The sequence below is a fragment of the Pseudoliparis swirei genome, chromosome 11 (genome assembly GCF_029220125.1).
Source record: "Pseudoliparis swirei isolate HS2019 ecotype Mariana Trench chromosome 11, NWPU_hadal_v1, whole genome shotgun sequence".
NCBI classification, from domain to species: domain Eukaryota; kingdom Metazoa; phylum Chordata; class Actinopteri; order Perciformes; family Liparidae; genus Pseudoliparis; species Pseudoliparis swirei.
Window position 1 is genome coordinate 14,582,253 of NC_079398.1, and position 14,811 is coordinate 14,597,063.

General features: G+C 42.4%; 1 protein-coding gene across 1 annotated transcript in view; it reads left to right on the plus strand.

Annotated features, from left to right (window-relative positions):
* LOC130201664 (ryanodine receptor 3-like) overlaps positions 1-14,811 on the plus strand; it is a 110,996-nt gene that overhangs the window by 80,060 nt on the left and 16,125 nt on the right. The window contains 27 exon segments of the mRNA XM_056426752.1: positions 485-625; positions 1,216-1,379; positions 1,529-1,607; positions 2,103-2,192; positions 2,295-2,441; positions 3,245-3,307; positions 3,455-3,530; positions 3,830-3,953; positions 4,087-4,202; positions 4,297-4,364; positions 4,468-4,589; positions 4,753-4,802; positions 5,552-5,612; positions 6,440-6,678; positions 7,011-7,092; positions 7,193-7,323; positions 7,591-7,914; positions 8,244-8,484; positions 8,582-8,669; positions 8,768-8,860; positions 9,436-9,450; positions 10,270-10,440; positions 10,614-10,673; positions 10,754-10,888; positions 11,413-11,525; positions 12,281-12,380; positions 14,114-14,223. Of these exon segments, the coding sequence (XP_056282727.1) occupies positions 485-625; positions 1,216-1,379; positions 1,529-1,607; positions 2,103-2,192; positions 2,295-2,441; positions 3,245-3,307; positions 3,455-3,530; positions 3,830-3,953; positions 4,087-4,202; positions 4,297-4,364; positions 4,468-4,589; positions 4,753-4,802; positions 5,552-5,612; positions 6,440-6,678; positions 7,011-7,092; positions 7,193-7,323; positions 7,591-7,914; positions 8,244-8,484; positions 8,582-8,669; positions 8,768-8,860; positions 9,436-9,450; positions 10,270-10,440; positions 10,614-10,673; positions 10,754-10,888; positions 11,413-11,525; positions 12,281-12,380; positions 14,114-14,223 (3,203 nt within the window).

Sequence of the window (14,811 nt, forward strand, 5' to 3'; positions counted from 1 at the left end):
AACGTAAACATTATTGGTGTACACCTCTTTCTCTCAGACACACAAGCACACTCAAAGGTGAACATTTCTAACACACCCACAGTATTAATCATCTGCTGTGGAAGAAGCGGGCAGCTGCAGGAGGGAAAGCAAGGCGCTGAAGTATTGGACTGTGTGATTACAGGCTTGTTGACTTCACTGCTCCACTCAATCAGTCTGGAACACACAAGAGAAATACTGAAGATGTAATTGGGCTGTGTACGGGTTCACACACTTGTTGTACCTTCATGTACACATTTGGATTTCATCTGTGCTGATTTGTGGGAGAACTGATTTCCTTTGAGGTGCCCTATACATGCATGGCCCAGTGCCAGTGTGTGGCGAGCATATGTTCGGCTGCTTACTCGTGTCATGTCATTGAAAACACAGTTAAATCCCTCTGTTTACTAAATTGTGTTGATCTTTTCCCTGCTTGTGTTGACCTCTGCTTTTTTGTGTCCTCTAGCTGTTAACCAACCACTACGAGCAGAACTGGAAGTACTACTGCCTCCCATCAGGCTGGGGCAGCTACGGCACAGCATCCGAGGATGAACTCCTGCTCACCAAGAAAATCTTCTGGGGAGTTTTTGATTCTCTGTCCCAGAGGGTGAGACGTCACTCAATTCTTTTTTTTGTGTGTGTCCTTTGCAATGTCATTGTGACTTAATTATGCTACATTAACGTCTGTTTGGCAAAAGGCTGACATCTACTTCTTGATAAACATTATGTAAGAGAGGGTAATACCAGAAATGCTCCACAAAAGTGATAAACACTTCAATAAAAGTTACTTATTTTACCACAATTGTAAATGACATGCATGTATGCGAAGAAGTCATGGACACACGTATCTTGAAGTCTGTTTGTGATGCAAGTGGCTGGACTCAGCACATCTCTCATGAAAGGAGGCTGTGCAAAGGGCCGGCCTGAAAACATCAATATCCGCACATTGATCCCAAAGCCTCTAGCACACTGGGTCTTTTAGAATAATTCTTTATTTACGACTCTTCTCCTGGTCCCACTGCACTGTTACAATTTATCTAGAGAGGCTGTGTAGCTTTATTTAAGTCCCACCTTAATTTAACAATTTAGCACATTTCTTGTATTTGTGAAATAATAATAACATTTTCATAACTGTACTTAAATCTTAAGAGCTATGTTTTGCATTTGCTCAGAATCTTTCTTTTCCTCACCATGTAGAAATATGACGCAGAGCTTTTCAAGATGGCCATGCCTTGCCTCAGTGCCATAGCTGGAGCTTTGCCACCGGACTACGTAGACACCTCAATCAGTACCACTGTGGAGAAACCCGTTTCTGTAAATGCTCAGGGCAACTTTGACCCCAAACCCATCAGTACTGCTAAGTAAGGCGTGTTGGAGCCAGACATCAATAAGATTTATAGTATAAGCCTGACTTATCATGTCATTACTATGTGATGACATGCACATTATATGACTGTACATGCATTTGCATACACAAGCGGACTAATTCTCACACACTTTATTTTCCCAGCATTGCTCTTCCAGATAAGCTTGAGCAATTTGCCAACAAATTTGCAGAACACTCCCATGAGAAATGGTCTGCAGAGAAGGTAAGGTCAAAGATAAGAAATATGGGAAAATGGGTATCAAATTGCACGTGTTGAACTTGACACAAGTCTTCAGTGTTGTAGGAAAACCAGCGGACGCTTAAAACTGTCTGTTCTTTTGGGAATACTGCATTCAAAAGCAGCAGAAAAGCAGGCGTATACATGCAAAATACTTCAGCTCAATATTTTTGATTGTTCTTTTCTTTTCCAATATCGCAGCATTGTCTCCTTTGGTTTCAGTTTTGTAATAGATCTTTTGAAAATGCTGACAATAATTCTGCTCGTCTGTGTCGAGGGCATTTGCTCTCTTTTGTGCCAACTGCTTAGCCTGCATTGTTCTCTCAAAAAACAAAAACTGAGTACGGCAAAAACTGAATGCACTATGACTCCTTCTTGTGTTGTGCTGACTTAATCTCTTACCCAGCCTTTCAAATAAAAAAATAAAAAATAAAATAACGATTGTTCATACTAGTACATCCCTCTGTGCGTGTGACTCAGGTGCTGTGGGGATGGAAATATGGAGACTGTGTTGATGAGAAGGCCAAGATTCACCCTCAGCTCAGAATCTACAAAGCCCTAACAGAGAAGGTATGAAGAATGTGAGATCTGTGAAGGATTGTAGCATTAACGAGAGAACCTAAAAGCTTCTAGGCTGAGTCCTTGTTCCTCATTTCTAACTTTGTGCTTCAGGAGAAAGAGATTTACAGATGGCCAATTCGAGAGTCCCTGAAGAGTTTGCTGGCGATGCGCTGGAGAATCGACAGGACCAAAGATGGAGAAAGCATGTCTCTACAGAGGGAGAATGAGAAAATGAGAAAGATCTCTCAGGCTTCACAGGTACAGAGCAAAGAATGACTTAACTTAACTAGCTTAACTTTCCATTAGTTTCAACCAATCATCAAAAAGCATTAGCTAACTTTCAACCACTGTTCCTTACTTGTTGACGTTTTATTTGAGCCATTATTTTCTGGCCAACATTTGAAACAGTTTTCCTTACTTGTCACAACAAACAATTTCAACGGTTTAGCTTGTATGTTTAGCTAACGTTAACTAGGTCAATTATGTATCCATTACTTTTAGCTTAATATTTGTTAATCCATTGCTGTGTAACTTTTTATTTTATCTAACTGTTAAACTGTTTATCCATTACTTTTATCAATCTATTTCAACCGTTTATTTGTTACTTTTAGCTATTTATATCGTCTGTTTCCTTCCTTTGCTTCGTTTAGCTAACTATTCCAGCCTCTCTGCGAGCTTAGACGTTTTCACACACTCAATCGTAACACGTGGGGTTCTGTGTTGCAACTGATTCAGCTTGAGAACCAATTGTTCATTCTATCTGGCTGATTATAATTTCTCATTTTAGTTAAGTTGCTCCCTGGCCCAGCCCTACTGGTGCTTTCAGTGCATATCTACATACTTTCAGAACAGTACCACTTGTCAGCATATATGCAATTATTAAAATTCACATTATTTACCACGGACAAAAAGCTGATTGTGTTGCTAGTGTCCTCGCATAATAGACTGAAAGCAGATTTGTCATTTTAACAAATTCCAAATCTTGTGTTTTCAACTTTTTAAAACCTTTACAAAGAACACAGTGTCTCATTGTAAATCTTCATCTTTTTGAACATTTCTAGGCAAATGGCTTCAATCCAAGCCCCATAGACACAAGCAACGTGGTTTTATCCAGAGAATTGCAGGTCAGTGACCTCACTTCTGTGTTCATCAGACGATCTCTCAGTCTGAATACAAGATGAAAAGAAATAATTCTTGAATAGGAATGAGTTGCATGTGCGGGACATGCTCCTCTGAGATCTACTGATTGTCTCGTTTGTCTTTGGTCCAAGGGGATGGTAGAGGTGGTGGCTGAAAATTATCATAACATCTGGGCCAAGAAGAAAAAGAGTGACCTTGGAAGCAGAGGTGATTTGCTTATGAATTAAATCATAGACAAGCCACAGAGATACCTGCAAAGCAGCGAGGAAGAGACCATATGTGTGTGTGTGTGTGTGTGTGTGTGTGTGGGTGGATGTAAGGTGCCACCTGCTCATTGTTGTTTTAATATGTGCCTGTGGGCATATGGATACCTAGCCGTACGTGACTAAATAGGTTCGGCTGAGTGACGCATCTTCTTCATGTTACCATTTTCCTTCACACAAATGCACAGTAGAGAGCCGTGGCGGATCAAGTCTTACATAACACTGGGTTGTCTGTGGTTGCAGGAGGGGGAACACACCCTCTGTTGGTGCCCTATGACACGCTGACGGCCAAAGAGAAGGCCCGGGACCGGGAGAAAGCCCAGGACCTGTTCCGCTTCCTGCAGATCAATGGCTACAGCATTACAAGGTCAACATCAGGATATCTGTTTTTTATTATTATTTTATAATTATTCTGTTGATGTTTGTCGGGTTTTACACTTTTTTCCAACTTGCACATTTTTAAGTGTTGATTTATAGCTAATATCCCATATGTGTGGCAGAGGTTTGAAGGACTTGGAGCAGGATTCCTCTTCCATGGAAAAGAGGTTCGCTTACAAGTTCCTCAAGAAGCTGCTCAAGTACGTCGACTCGGCTCAGGAGTTCATCGCTCACTTGGGTATGTATGGTAATATTACATAGGACCTGACTGCAAGAGACTTGAAGAAGCCTCATTACTTACTATTAAATATGTATTCATGCTCTAAATCCAGAGGCCATGGCTGCCAGCGGCAAAACAGACAGGTCCCCTCATGAAAAGGAAATCAAGTTTTTTGCCAAAGTAAGGATGTGATATAAATACAGCTGCTGTACATATTGAGATAAGGCTTTTAAAATAACATTTCTATCAACCTTATCTTGTCATCATCGATGTCCTCCTTCAGGTTCTCCTTCCACTCATCGACCAGTACTTCAAGAACCACTCTCTCTACTTCCTGTCCTCCCCGAGTAAGAACCTGAGCAGCAGCGGTTACGCCTCCAACAAGGAGAAGGAGATGGTCACCAGGTACAAAATGAAGACACTTACTGTAACATAGCATGCCAGTAACTCTTTGCCATTCCTTACTCAAAATCCTAAACTCTTGTAACCTTTTTACTAATCTACTCTCTAAGAATCTACTCAATGTAACTGTCTGATTTCCTTCCTTGTCTATCCATCACACCTCCAGCCTGTTTTGTAAACTGGCAGCTCTTGTCAGACATAGGATTTCTCTCTTTGGTAAGCTGATTACTCCTGACAGCAGTGTGTGTGTGTGTGTGTGTGTGTGAGAGAGAGAGTCTGTGTGTGAGACTGTGTGTGAGTCTGTGTGTGCTTTGTAAAAGTGATTGCTTATCATTTTATCAAGTCTGAAGGTATAAGGTATAAGTAGGTTTGATCATGTCTTAGGTTGGTTTAGAAAACGTGTTTTCGGTTGTGTCTAAAAATATAGCTCTGACTGCACCACAAACTGAAAGCTTTGTAGTCAACGTATTGGCTCCCAAATACTGGAGGAATTTTCCATAAAACCGCCCTTTTATAAACAATTTAAAACAAATAATGCATGTTAATTAAAGATCTTTAAATAAGCTAACTGTGGCTAGCCAGAAACACAAGAGTGGCATCAGTCTTCTTTACTCTTGATAAGAAAGCAAATGTGCATATTTCAGAAAATGTTGAACTAGTCCTTTAAGTAATTGCAACTAAAGGGACACAAAACGAAATACAGTACTTTAACCCATCTCGCCCTTAACAGAAGTGGTGATCTAAATATTGATCCACGAGCCGTACATCTATAATTTAACTGAATTCGTAACCCAACATATGATTGTGGGTTGTTGAGGTGCGCTACATACACACACATGAAATCATTGCTGCAATGAAAGGCTCAGTTCAGGTCAAGAAAGTCCCTTAAACATGGATGACTGCGTGTGTGTGTGTGTGTGTGTGTGTGTTCACCTCATATTTAAGTCTGATGTGTTGTCTTGTAGGGAGCGACTCCATGAACATCGTCAGCTGTCTGCACATCCTGGCACACACCCTGGACACCAGGTGAGCTCTCAACACTCACAGGGAACCGGGAACATTTGATTTTTCTCCTAAATCTTAAATGTTAACTACAATCTTTGTTCAATAATGACTGTGTAATAAACAAATGAAATCCGTCCAGTGTCACGCAATGATGTAGAATAACTCCTGTAGGACCCTTATGCAGGAGGAGCATATTTGAAATGAACATTTTCTTTTCTAACAGTTATTCCTGCGGTGTCTTGTGGGAGGCACTGGCCTTAACCGTCCTCTGGTATTTAAATAAGCAAGACCAATTTCATGCGGCACATATTGCCCGAGGCTCATCGTGTTCTTTAGAGACAATGTCCTGTTTGTTAATGCAGCTCACGCATAACGAGGCTGGATGGGAAATGTACTATTGTCTTGTTTGTGCTGAAGAGCTGAAGCTGATGCCCACAGGCTTTTATTTCTCCTTCCCAGTGAGATACGTCAAGGCTTATCAAAGAGTAATTCATTTGGTAATATTATGAACTGTGAAATACCTGAAGATGGCAAGACTAATCATATTAATCAGTATGCCAACAACATTGGCAAACTCACCTTGGATTCAAATATTCACCTAATTCATTAAATAAATAATTGATGTGCAGTGGGAGGGCGGTCGGGTTGATTGTCACGTCTCATATTTCATGAATAAAACCTTCCCGGTATGCGAGAGTGAAGAATGTGCACATATGACCGTGTCCGACTGGGCACACAGCGTTGTCCTCTGCATACCAACGGGTATCCAGTGGTTTATTACAGCCCTGCACTTGCATATCTCCTCATTTGGTGATAGCCGTTTATCACTCTACCTTTCACTCCAACAGGACGGTGATGAAGTCGGGCTCAGAGCTGGTGAGGCTGGGGCTGAGGACGTTCTTTGAGAATGCTGCAGAAGACCTGGAGAAGACGTTCGAGAACCTGAAGCTGGGGAAGTTCACTCACTCCCGCTCCCAGATGAAAGGGGTGTCGCAGAATATCAACTACACCACCGTAGCCCTGCTCCCCATTTTAACCGCTTTGTTTGAACACATCACTCAACATCACTTTGGAGTCGACCTGCTCTGTAAGTCCCGACAGCGGAGCGATGATCCAACATATTGTGCTGCTAAGACATGGGATTCAAAGGTTTATTGTAATACAGTGGTGGCATGCTGCTTGTACCTGACACTCATTGGAACACAGCTGTCACTTACTGTATTGTTTTTCTACTGTGATTTGTGTATGTATGTTTGTGAGTTAAGTTAAGTGTATAAGCTACTGGATGGCCTAAATTTCCCTCGGGATTAATAAAGTATCCATCTATCTATCTATCTATCTACTCACACAAATAAAAGTTAAACCCTATAAACATGAATTATCACAATAACAAGGGACTTTTAATTATCTTTATTCCAGTGGATGATGTCCAAGTGTCTTGCTATCGAATCCTAACCAGTCTCTACGCACTGGGTACTGGGAAAAACATCTACGTAGAAAGGTATCTCCTCTTCAACATGCCGTAAAGTCATTAAAACCTGAGTGAAGAAACCGACTCTTAGTGCAGCTTTCAACCAACTCTCATCCCCTGTGCCCCTCAGACAGCTCCCAGCTCTCGGTCAGTGTCTGGCCACCCTGGCTGGAGCCATGCCTGTGGCCTTCCTGGAGCCGCTCCTCAACACCTACAACCCCTGCTCCGTCTTTAATACCAAGAGTGCCAGAGAACGAGCCAGTGAGTCATTTCGTAATAATTAGAAAATCAAAGTTTATTACCAGCAGTGGACCAATTAAACAGATATTATTATGGATAATAAAAATGTCTGTCTTTTACAACCATCTTATTATTTGTAGATGTCCATATGAGGAATGCCTGATGTATATTTTTAATGTAATCATACATTTTGTACATTATGTGACACTCTTGCTGTTCTCAAATAATCAGTTAGAAAACATCCCTCCCCTTCTTAACGTATATAATGTTAACGCTAATTGTTTTTAGACCTCGGCATCCCAGACTCGGTGGAGGAGATGTGTCCTGGGATGCCGCGGCTGGACGGACTGATGAACGACATCAATGACATGGCCGAGTCGGGAGCTCGGTACACGGAGATGCCTCACGTTATCGAGGTGGTGCTGCCCATGCTATGCAACTACCTGTCCTACTGGTGGGAGAGGGGGTCTGAGAACCAGCCAGCCAGCGGGGGCAGCATCTGCTGCACCACCGTCACGTCAGAAAACCTCAGCCTAATTCTTGGCAACATCCTCAAGATCCTCAACAACAACTTGGGCATCGATGAGGCTTCCTGGATGAAGAGGATTGCAGGTAGGTTTGCTTTTCTTTTATATTTGTCACTTTAAAAAATGACAGTGTTGCAGTTGCATCATCTCCTGATTAGTTAGCTCATGTTAACTACCCTATTTTCTTGTATTTATTCAGCAAAATAACTCCATCACTGAGTTTAGAACAGGAAGTGTATCATGTGTAAAAGCTTTCATGGTTGAATTGCTCATTTTGTATTCTATTGTTATGAAAATGGGGCATTTTCTAATGACAATATTGGTTAAACACTGGCAACATTTTGATATACATGAATATTTAATATAAAACCAAACCGTAATAAAGTGATAATTTCTCTCTCTTGCCCTGTTTAGTTTATGTGCAGCCCATCATCAGCAAGGCCCGTGCAGACCTGCTGAAGAGCCACTTCCTTCCTACACTTGAGAAGCTCAAGAAGAAAACCGTGAAGGTGGTGTCTGAGGAAGAGCTGTTGAAGGCCGACAGTAAAGGAGACACCCAGGAGGCGGAGCTGCTCATCCTGGACGAGTTTGCCGTACTCTGCAGGGACCTGTACGCCTTCTACCCCATGCTTATCCGCTATGTGGACAACAACAGGTTAGCTCACTGAGCACTGCGCGATGGAGTTGTTCAAAGATGTTCGTTTCTGCAGGAGAAATATAAAGAATGTATTAATCTTGCCTTTTTTCTGCAGGTCAAGATGGCTGAAAGAACCAGACGCTCACTCCAATGATCTCTTTAGAATGGTCGCTGAGATATTCATCCTCTGGTGCAAGTCACACGTACGTTTTCTCGTCTCCATATATGTTCAACAACAAAACAACAGGCATCCGTTGTGCATCAGAACCCTGATCTTTCTTTGACGTTTGTCTTTTTTCAGAATTTCAAAAGAGAAGAGCAGAACTTTGTGGTCCAGAATGAAATTAACAACCTTTCCTTCTTGACTGGAGACAATAAAACCAAGATGTCTAAGGTAGGCTTTATATGCCTTTAAACCATGTTAGCTTGATTTCCTTCCTCCGGCAGCGCATTACAACCCTTTCAGTTGCGTGAAATTGCACGATGGCCAATTGAGCGTGTGTGTGAAAGCTGAAAAACGTCCATAAATAAGCAGAATGAATAGAATGAGCAAGATACATGTTAACGTTTCCTCAGCCATGTTAACGTCGCCACTTTTGTGTTGACGTCAACATGTAAAAAATGAACACGCACACACACGTGACAAACAAAACCGGCTTGTGAATGAGAGTAGATAATCTCTTCGCAAGTAAAATTACAATAATTAAATTAACTTTGACCTATGACTTGTGTGTGTGTATGAATTTCTGCATGCACGCTTGTTACAGCAGACGACAGAAACTAACATTCATGCCTTCAGCCCTTGTCAGCGTTACCGAGGTTGGAACATTTCATCTTTTGTCTGTTTCGCTGTCTAAAGTCAAACTAATGGTTTTCATTGCAGTGCACGTCCATGTGAGGACTGTGTGCCTCAGTTAATTGCCCTCTCAACTGCCTTTCTCTTTCTCCCTCTCCCTTTATCTCAAACAGTCCTTTAAGGAGAAGGTAGAGTGATGCAGTGCATGTGCTGTTTACCTGCCAGCTCATTGGCTTATATGCTTCCGTCGTTAAGCAGAAAAGCCAATAGCTTGTGCCGCTGTGCTACATAGTCTATAGAGTAGTTAAATAGTATGTCTCCTGATTATTTGTGACCACCATTCATCACCATGTGTTACATGGTAACGTTGCTCATTCCTCATTGCTTTACGGGCGGAACACGTCTCATCCGGAGTAATGTAGCCCAGCCCTTCTGTAGCTGATCATGTGATCACATGCCACCAGTGTGTTTGCAGTTGATTGTGGTACCCTGGTGTGTTTGGCCAACAGTTACCTCATGCTATTTATATGATGTTGTAGTCGATGTGTGATACGGTTCTGTGTGTGTCTGTCAGTGTGTGTGTATATATTTGTTCCGTATATATATTAATATAGAAATTAGTATTTTCACAGAGCCAGCTGCTTTAATTTGGCTCAACAGTGCAATTTCCCCTCAATGGTAACACCTTGCTGTTCTAACAGCCTCAGTCTGCTACATCTGCTTTTCAGCTGAGGTGTGACACTTCTTAGAGCTTCAGTGGCACAGATTCAGTCTAGTCACAGATTTTTGCTATAGGCCTGAAAATTAATTGCCTCAGTTGCCTTTTGTAGTGGGAGTGCAGTACCGGTACATCCTGTGTGAATTAAGCTCCAATAAAATAGTGTAAATCTATCAGTTTAAATGTTAAAGTGCTTCAGTGCAACTCAGCAAAAAATGACATTTTTAACAGAAGAAAAGACCAGCTCATTAGCCGCCATAACTTGGCGGCTGAACACATTTTTTTTCAGTCTGGAGGACAAGACCAGGAGAGGAAACACAAGAAAAGGCGCGGTGAGTTCTACTCTATCCAGACGTCGCTCATTGTTGCCGCTCTCAAGAAGATGCTGCCGATCGGCCTCAACATGTGTACCCCAGGAGACCAGGAGCTCATCTCTCTCGCCAAGACTCGCTACCTCCTGGTGAGACAACTTTCATGTGACATGCACTGGTCACACATTTGAAACCAGTCCTATGAGATCACAGCTCACCTCAAGTAAAGATTCATCCTCGCATTCAACCAAGAACACTTTGAAACGTCAATATACATTTTACAATAACGAAGGTTTACATTCCCGTTCCTGCTGTTTGATAGAGAGACACAGACGAAGAAGTCAAAGATCATATTCGGCAGAATCTGCACCTTCGAGAAAAGGTGAGCGTGCGGTCTCAATATCGCGAATGTAAGTGGTCATTAAGTTGTAATGACTATTGTTTTTCACATCCTGCTTTCAGTCAGAGGACCCTGCAGTGAGGTGGCAGCTAAACCTGTACAAGGACATAGCGATGATAAGTGAGGGGCCTCCAGACCCTGAGAGGGTGGTGGACCGTATCCAGAGGATCTCTGCTGCTGTCTTCAACCTGGAGCAGGTCGGACTGAAACATTTGTGCATAATCAAAACATATCGAGCATATAGAGCTGCAAATGACACTGTGGGAAGGGAATCAGCAAGTCAGTCCTGGACATCTTAGTGGGATACAGTCACCTCCACACCTACCTCTCCATTCATCATTGCAAATAATGAAAAGTCTGGTTATTCACATTATTGTGTTTGCAGTAGTAAATCAAAAAAACATTTAACCTAATATTTACCTCCTTGTTGTGCACTTTAGTTTGAGGCAGCCTCAACAAAGCATAGAATCAACTGCATGTTGCTTCCTGTGTGTTTTAGTTTGACAACAAAACACAAATTGCAGTAATACTTGGAAGAAAAGTACTTTTGACTCTACTGCGCTCCTCCCTTCACTCGGACACAGTCAGGCTCACAATGAGTTACGAAATAAATACTCGCGCTGAGGACAAACCTTTATGAAAATGCCAGTTCTGGTGGAGAATGCCCTTCCAGTGTTGATCATCATGTAATCGTCACACGGACTTCTTGTACTCCCATTAGGTGGAGCAGCCATTGAGATCCAAGAAATGTGTCTGGCAGAAGTTGCTGTCCAAGCAGAGGAAGCGAGCGGTGGTCGCCTGCTTCCGCATGGCTCCACTTTATAATCTGCCAAGGTATAACTGCATACATTACACCTCCAGTCTCTACATCTCTGCTCGATGTGTTTAGCCAAAAAACATTTAAACAGCCTTATAGTCTTGAATCCAACACTCCACGTTCAAAGTTAGCAGAGAGCTGCTTGTGGATTCACTCGTAGAAAGGAAACTGTAGCTATTGTTGTAACACCACCTCTATCCTTGCTGGCCGAATACCACCTCACTTTGTTCTTCTTCGGTCCGGCTCACAAACCCTAATTTTTCTCTGTTGGGTTCTGACCCTGCATTAACTCACGACCTCCCGCCCTCCGTCGGTAGGACAAATGTCGAGCCTGCAGCTGTTATCAAGGAATTGAAAAAAGGAACACTAGCAATTTCATGCCCTGCTGCTCTGTAACTCAATCACAGCAAGTCAGACAGAGAGCTACACGAGGGAGGAAAACAATTATGAGGCAACCTGGGGGTGGCCATCTTCAATATGTGCTGAGACGCGGCCGCCCGCATGCCTGACAGCATGACTCATTTATTCAGAGTTGTTGACAGTGAAATATGACACGGCACAGTGAATAAGTATTAGACGGTATTTACAATGCAAGGAGCATTTATTGTCTTGGTTAATAGATTTGTGAGTTTGAGGGCTGGACGTGAAGCTTTGAGATGTGACGACTCTACCGGAGTTTCACCCATTCAGATGTCATCTTTCCCCTCTTGTCTCTCTATTCACCCTTTGTTCTCTCCACAATGTCACACTCTATTGTACCTCATCCCCTCAGGCACAAAAATAATAATTACTTCCTGAAAGCCTACCGACATATTTGGCTGGAGATAATGCATGAGAACAGAGACTATGACAGTCTGCTCTCCGTGCTGACGGTAACGTAGCGCTGTTCCTTTGTTGGTCCTGTTGCCTTTCCTAACTGTCCCTTGCTTTCCTTTAGGCACTTTGTATGCTGCAAATGTAACTCCTCTTCAAATATTCCCGCTGGTTTTCCCACTGGTCCATATCTGTACAGTAACTAGTTTGACATTTTGGGAGTTATTTGGAATGCTTACGTAAGAGTTAAATGAGAAGATTAATGCCAATCTCATGTCTGCGCTCAATGTGAACCTGGACCCAACCCTTAAATGTCAAACTATTCCTATGTGCAGATACATGGGTACATAATATAATCAAAATTCAGATAAATTCCTTAATTTAGGCTAGAATTGCAATTTCTGCCTGCTGATGAAAAAACTATTGTGACTGGATGAACGGTCTGGCGGAGAGCATGCGTGTCATATTTATGTATTTATAAGCAACATGACGCTTCACTCCACGGTGACCAGTTGGATGTACCAGTACCCTAAACTAACCAGTATTAACCTCTCCTCAAGGGTCTTGTCCCCTCCTCTGCTCTGCTGTTATATAACTCAGGCTAATCTCCTCTCACCCTTCCTCAGGCATCGCTCTATTAACCTCTTCCTCCTGGCCTATCAGAGAATATGGATAGAAACAGAGGAGTACTCTTTTGAGGAGAAGCTAGTGCAGGATCTTGCTGTAAGTACTCGTGTCATCCTTAAAAAGCCCCAATTCCTCTATGAACCACTGGGTCGCACTCAGTCATCCATTCATGTCTTTCTACCAGAGCCGCTCATTTACGGCAAGCATGACATCACCGCTGATGTCAGAGCCAGCTGATGTATTTTTGACCACCTTGTCCCACCCATTGTCGGTAAGATGGCATCCTGCCTCCGCGCTGCAACTTACCAATGACATTTCTGAAAGTTGTGTTGTCTTTCTTAAATTTGAACTGTCATCAAACATCCCAGCCATGCATTGAATGTGTAGAGAAAGCAGAACAACAACAACACGTAGATGGTTTCTTTACAACTTCACACAAGTGACTACACTTTGTGGCCCATGATATCCTACAGTGTAATATGCAGATATTGATTAAATAATTATTAAATAGGTAATGAAAGAGTTTAACAACATCACTTTTCTGGAATAAGAAACACTCATGAAGGCCCGCTGGTAGTCAACACACCCTACTGTGCCAATGGGTGTATAGACTTTCAAAAGTCATCATTTTAATCTTTATTGCCATTTCATCATTGAAAAAGAAGAAGAAAAAAAAATCTTTTTCCACATTATATGAAATGAAAGCCACAGGGCACCACATAACAATTTAGAGGTGTGACAGATGAAGAACTTTATGATCCAGCCAGCAAAGCATACACATTAGCAGCAACTTAAGAGAAGAATAGTTCTGATGTGTCTGCGATCATGATCGGTTGCTCTGATGTAAAATGGTAAGAAGTTTATGAGTTCAAACTGGGCCCATGGAGTCATGCTTAACTCCATTTTTAACGCTGCTGAACATCATCCGCTGTGTTTGTGTGTCTGCCATTATGTGCACGCTCGTGGTTTATTGTCTGCACGCTTTAAGTATCTTACCACTGTTTGTTTATGCCAACACCTGGTTCTCTAAAGGTAAGCGATGTATAGTTGAGTAGCAGTTAAATCTTACTGTAACTCCTCTTCCTGCAAAGTATTTTGAGCTCATATGGTTGATATTGAGACGACCTGCCTGTGCTCCAGTATTTACTTGCCTGGGTTTGTCCAGAAAACGCAGCCCAAAGTGGAGGATGAGGAAGAGGAGGAGGTCAGAAAGCAGCCAGACCCTCTTCACCAGCTCATTCTGCATTTCAGCCACAACGCTCTCACTGAGTGCAGGTGAGTTCACACTCATCGTTGCACACCTGGCACCAACACACTCTGCTCAAGCTGTGCTACAGAATAGTTTGGGCGGGCCTCGTAGCCAATAAAGAGCTGCATCGAGTCTGATCATCGCTCTTCATTTTGTCCTGGGACAGAAACATAAGCAGTGTTTTAGTATTCCTCTGTTGTCTTGCTGCTTACTGGACAAACATCGCAGAGGCTTCGCCGTGCCGTCAACCATCGGCCTGTGGACTTCTGTTTTGAAGCCTTGAGTTCGGTAGTCTGGTCATCTTGGCTTTAGTTGTATCTACGAGTAACACGAGGAGGTGAACCTCAGGACAACAGAATGCTGAATAACGCCTCAAACTTTAATGCGTTTCAAGAACTGTTTGAAGTCACAAAAACACATATCACTCCCACCTGTCAATCAAAAGGCAGACTCATTTGTACAAGTTAGTGTGGTAAGTGGAAGAAGGGTCATTTTCTCATTTACAGTACTTCGTCAATCAAATCACTTTCTGCATCAGTCGCCTCCTGCAGCGCTTGTCTTTTCAAATCCGGAGGATACCGCCTGGTTACAGATTAAGATTTGTTCCTAAAGAT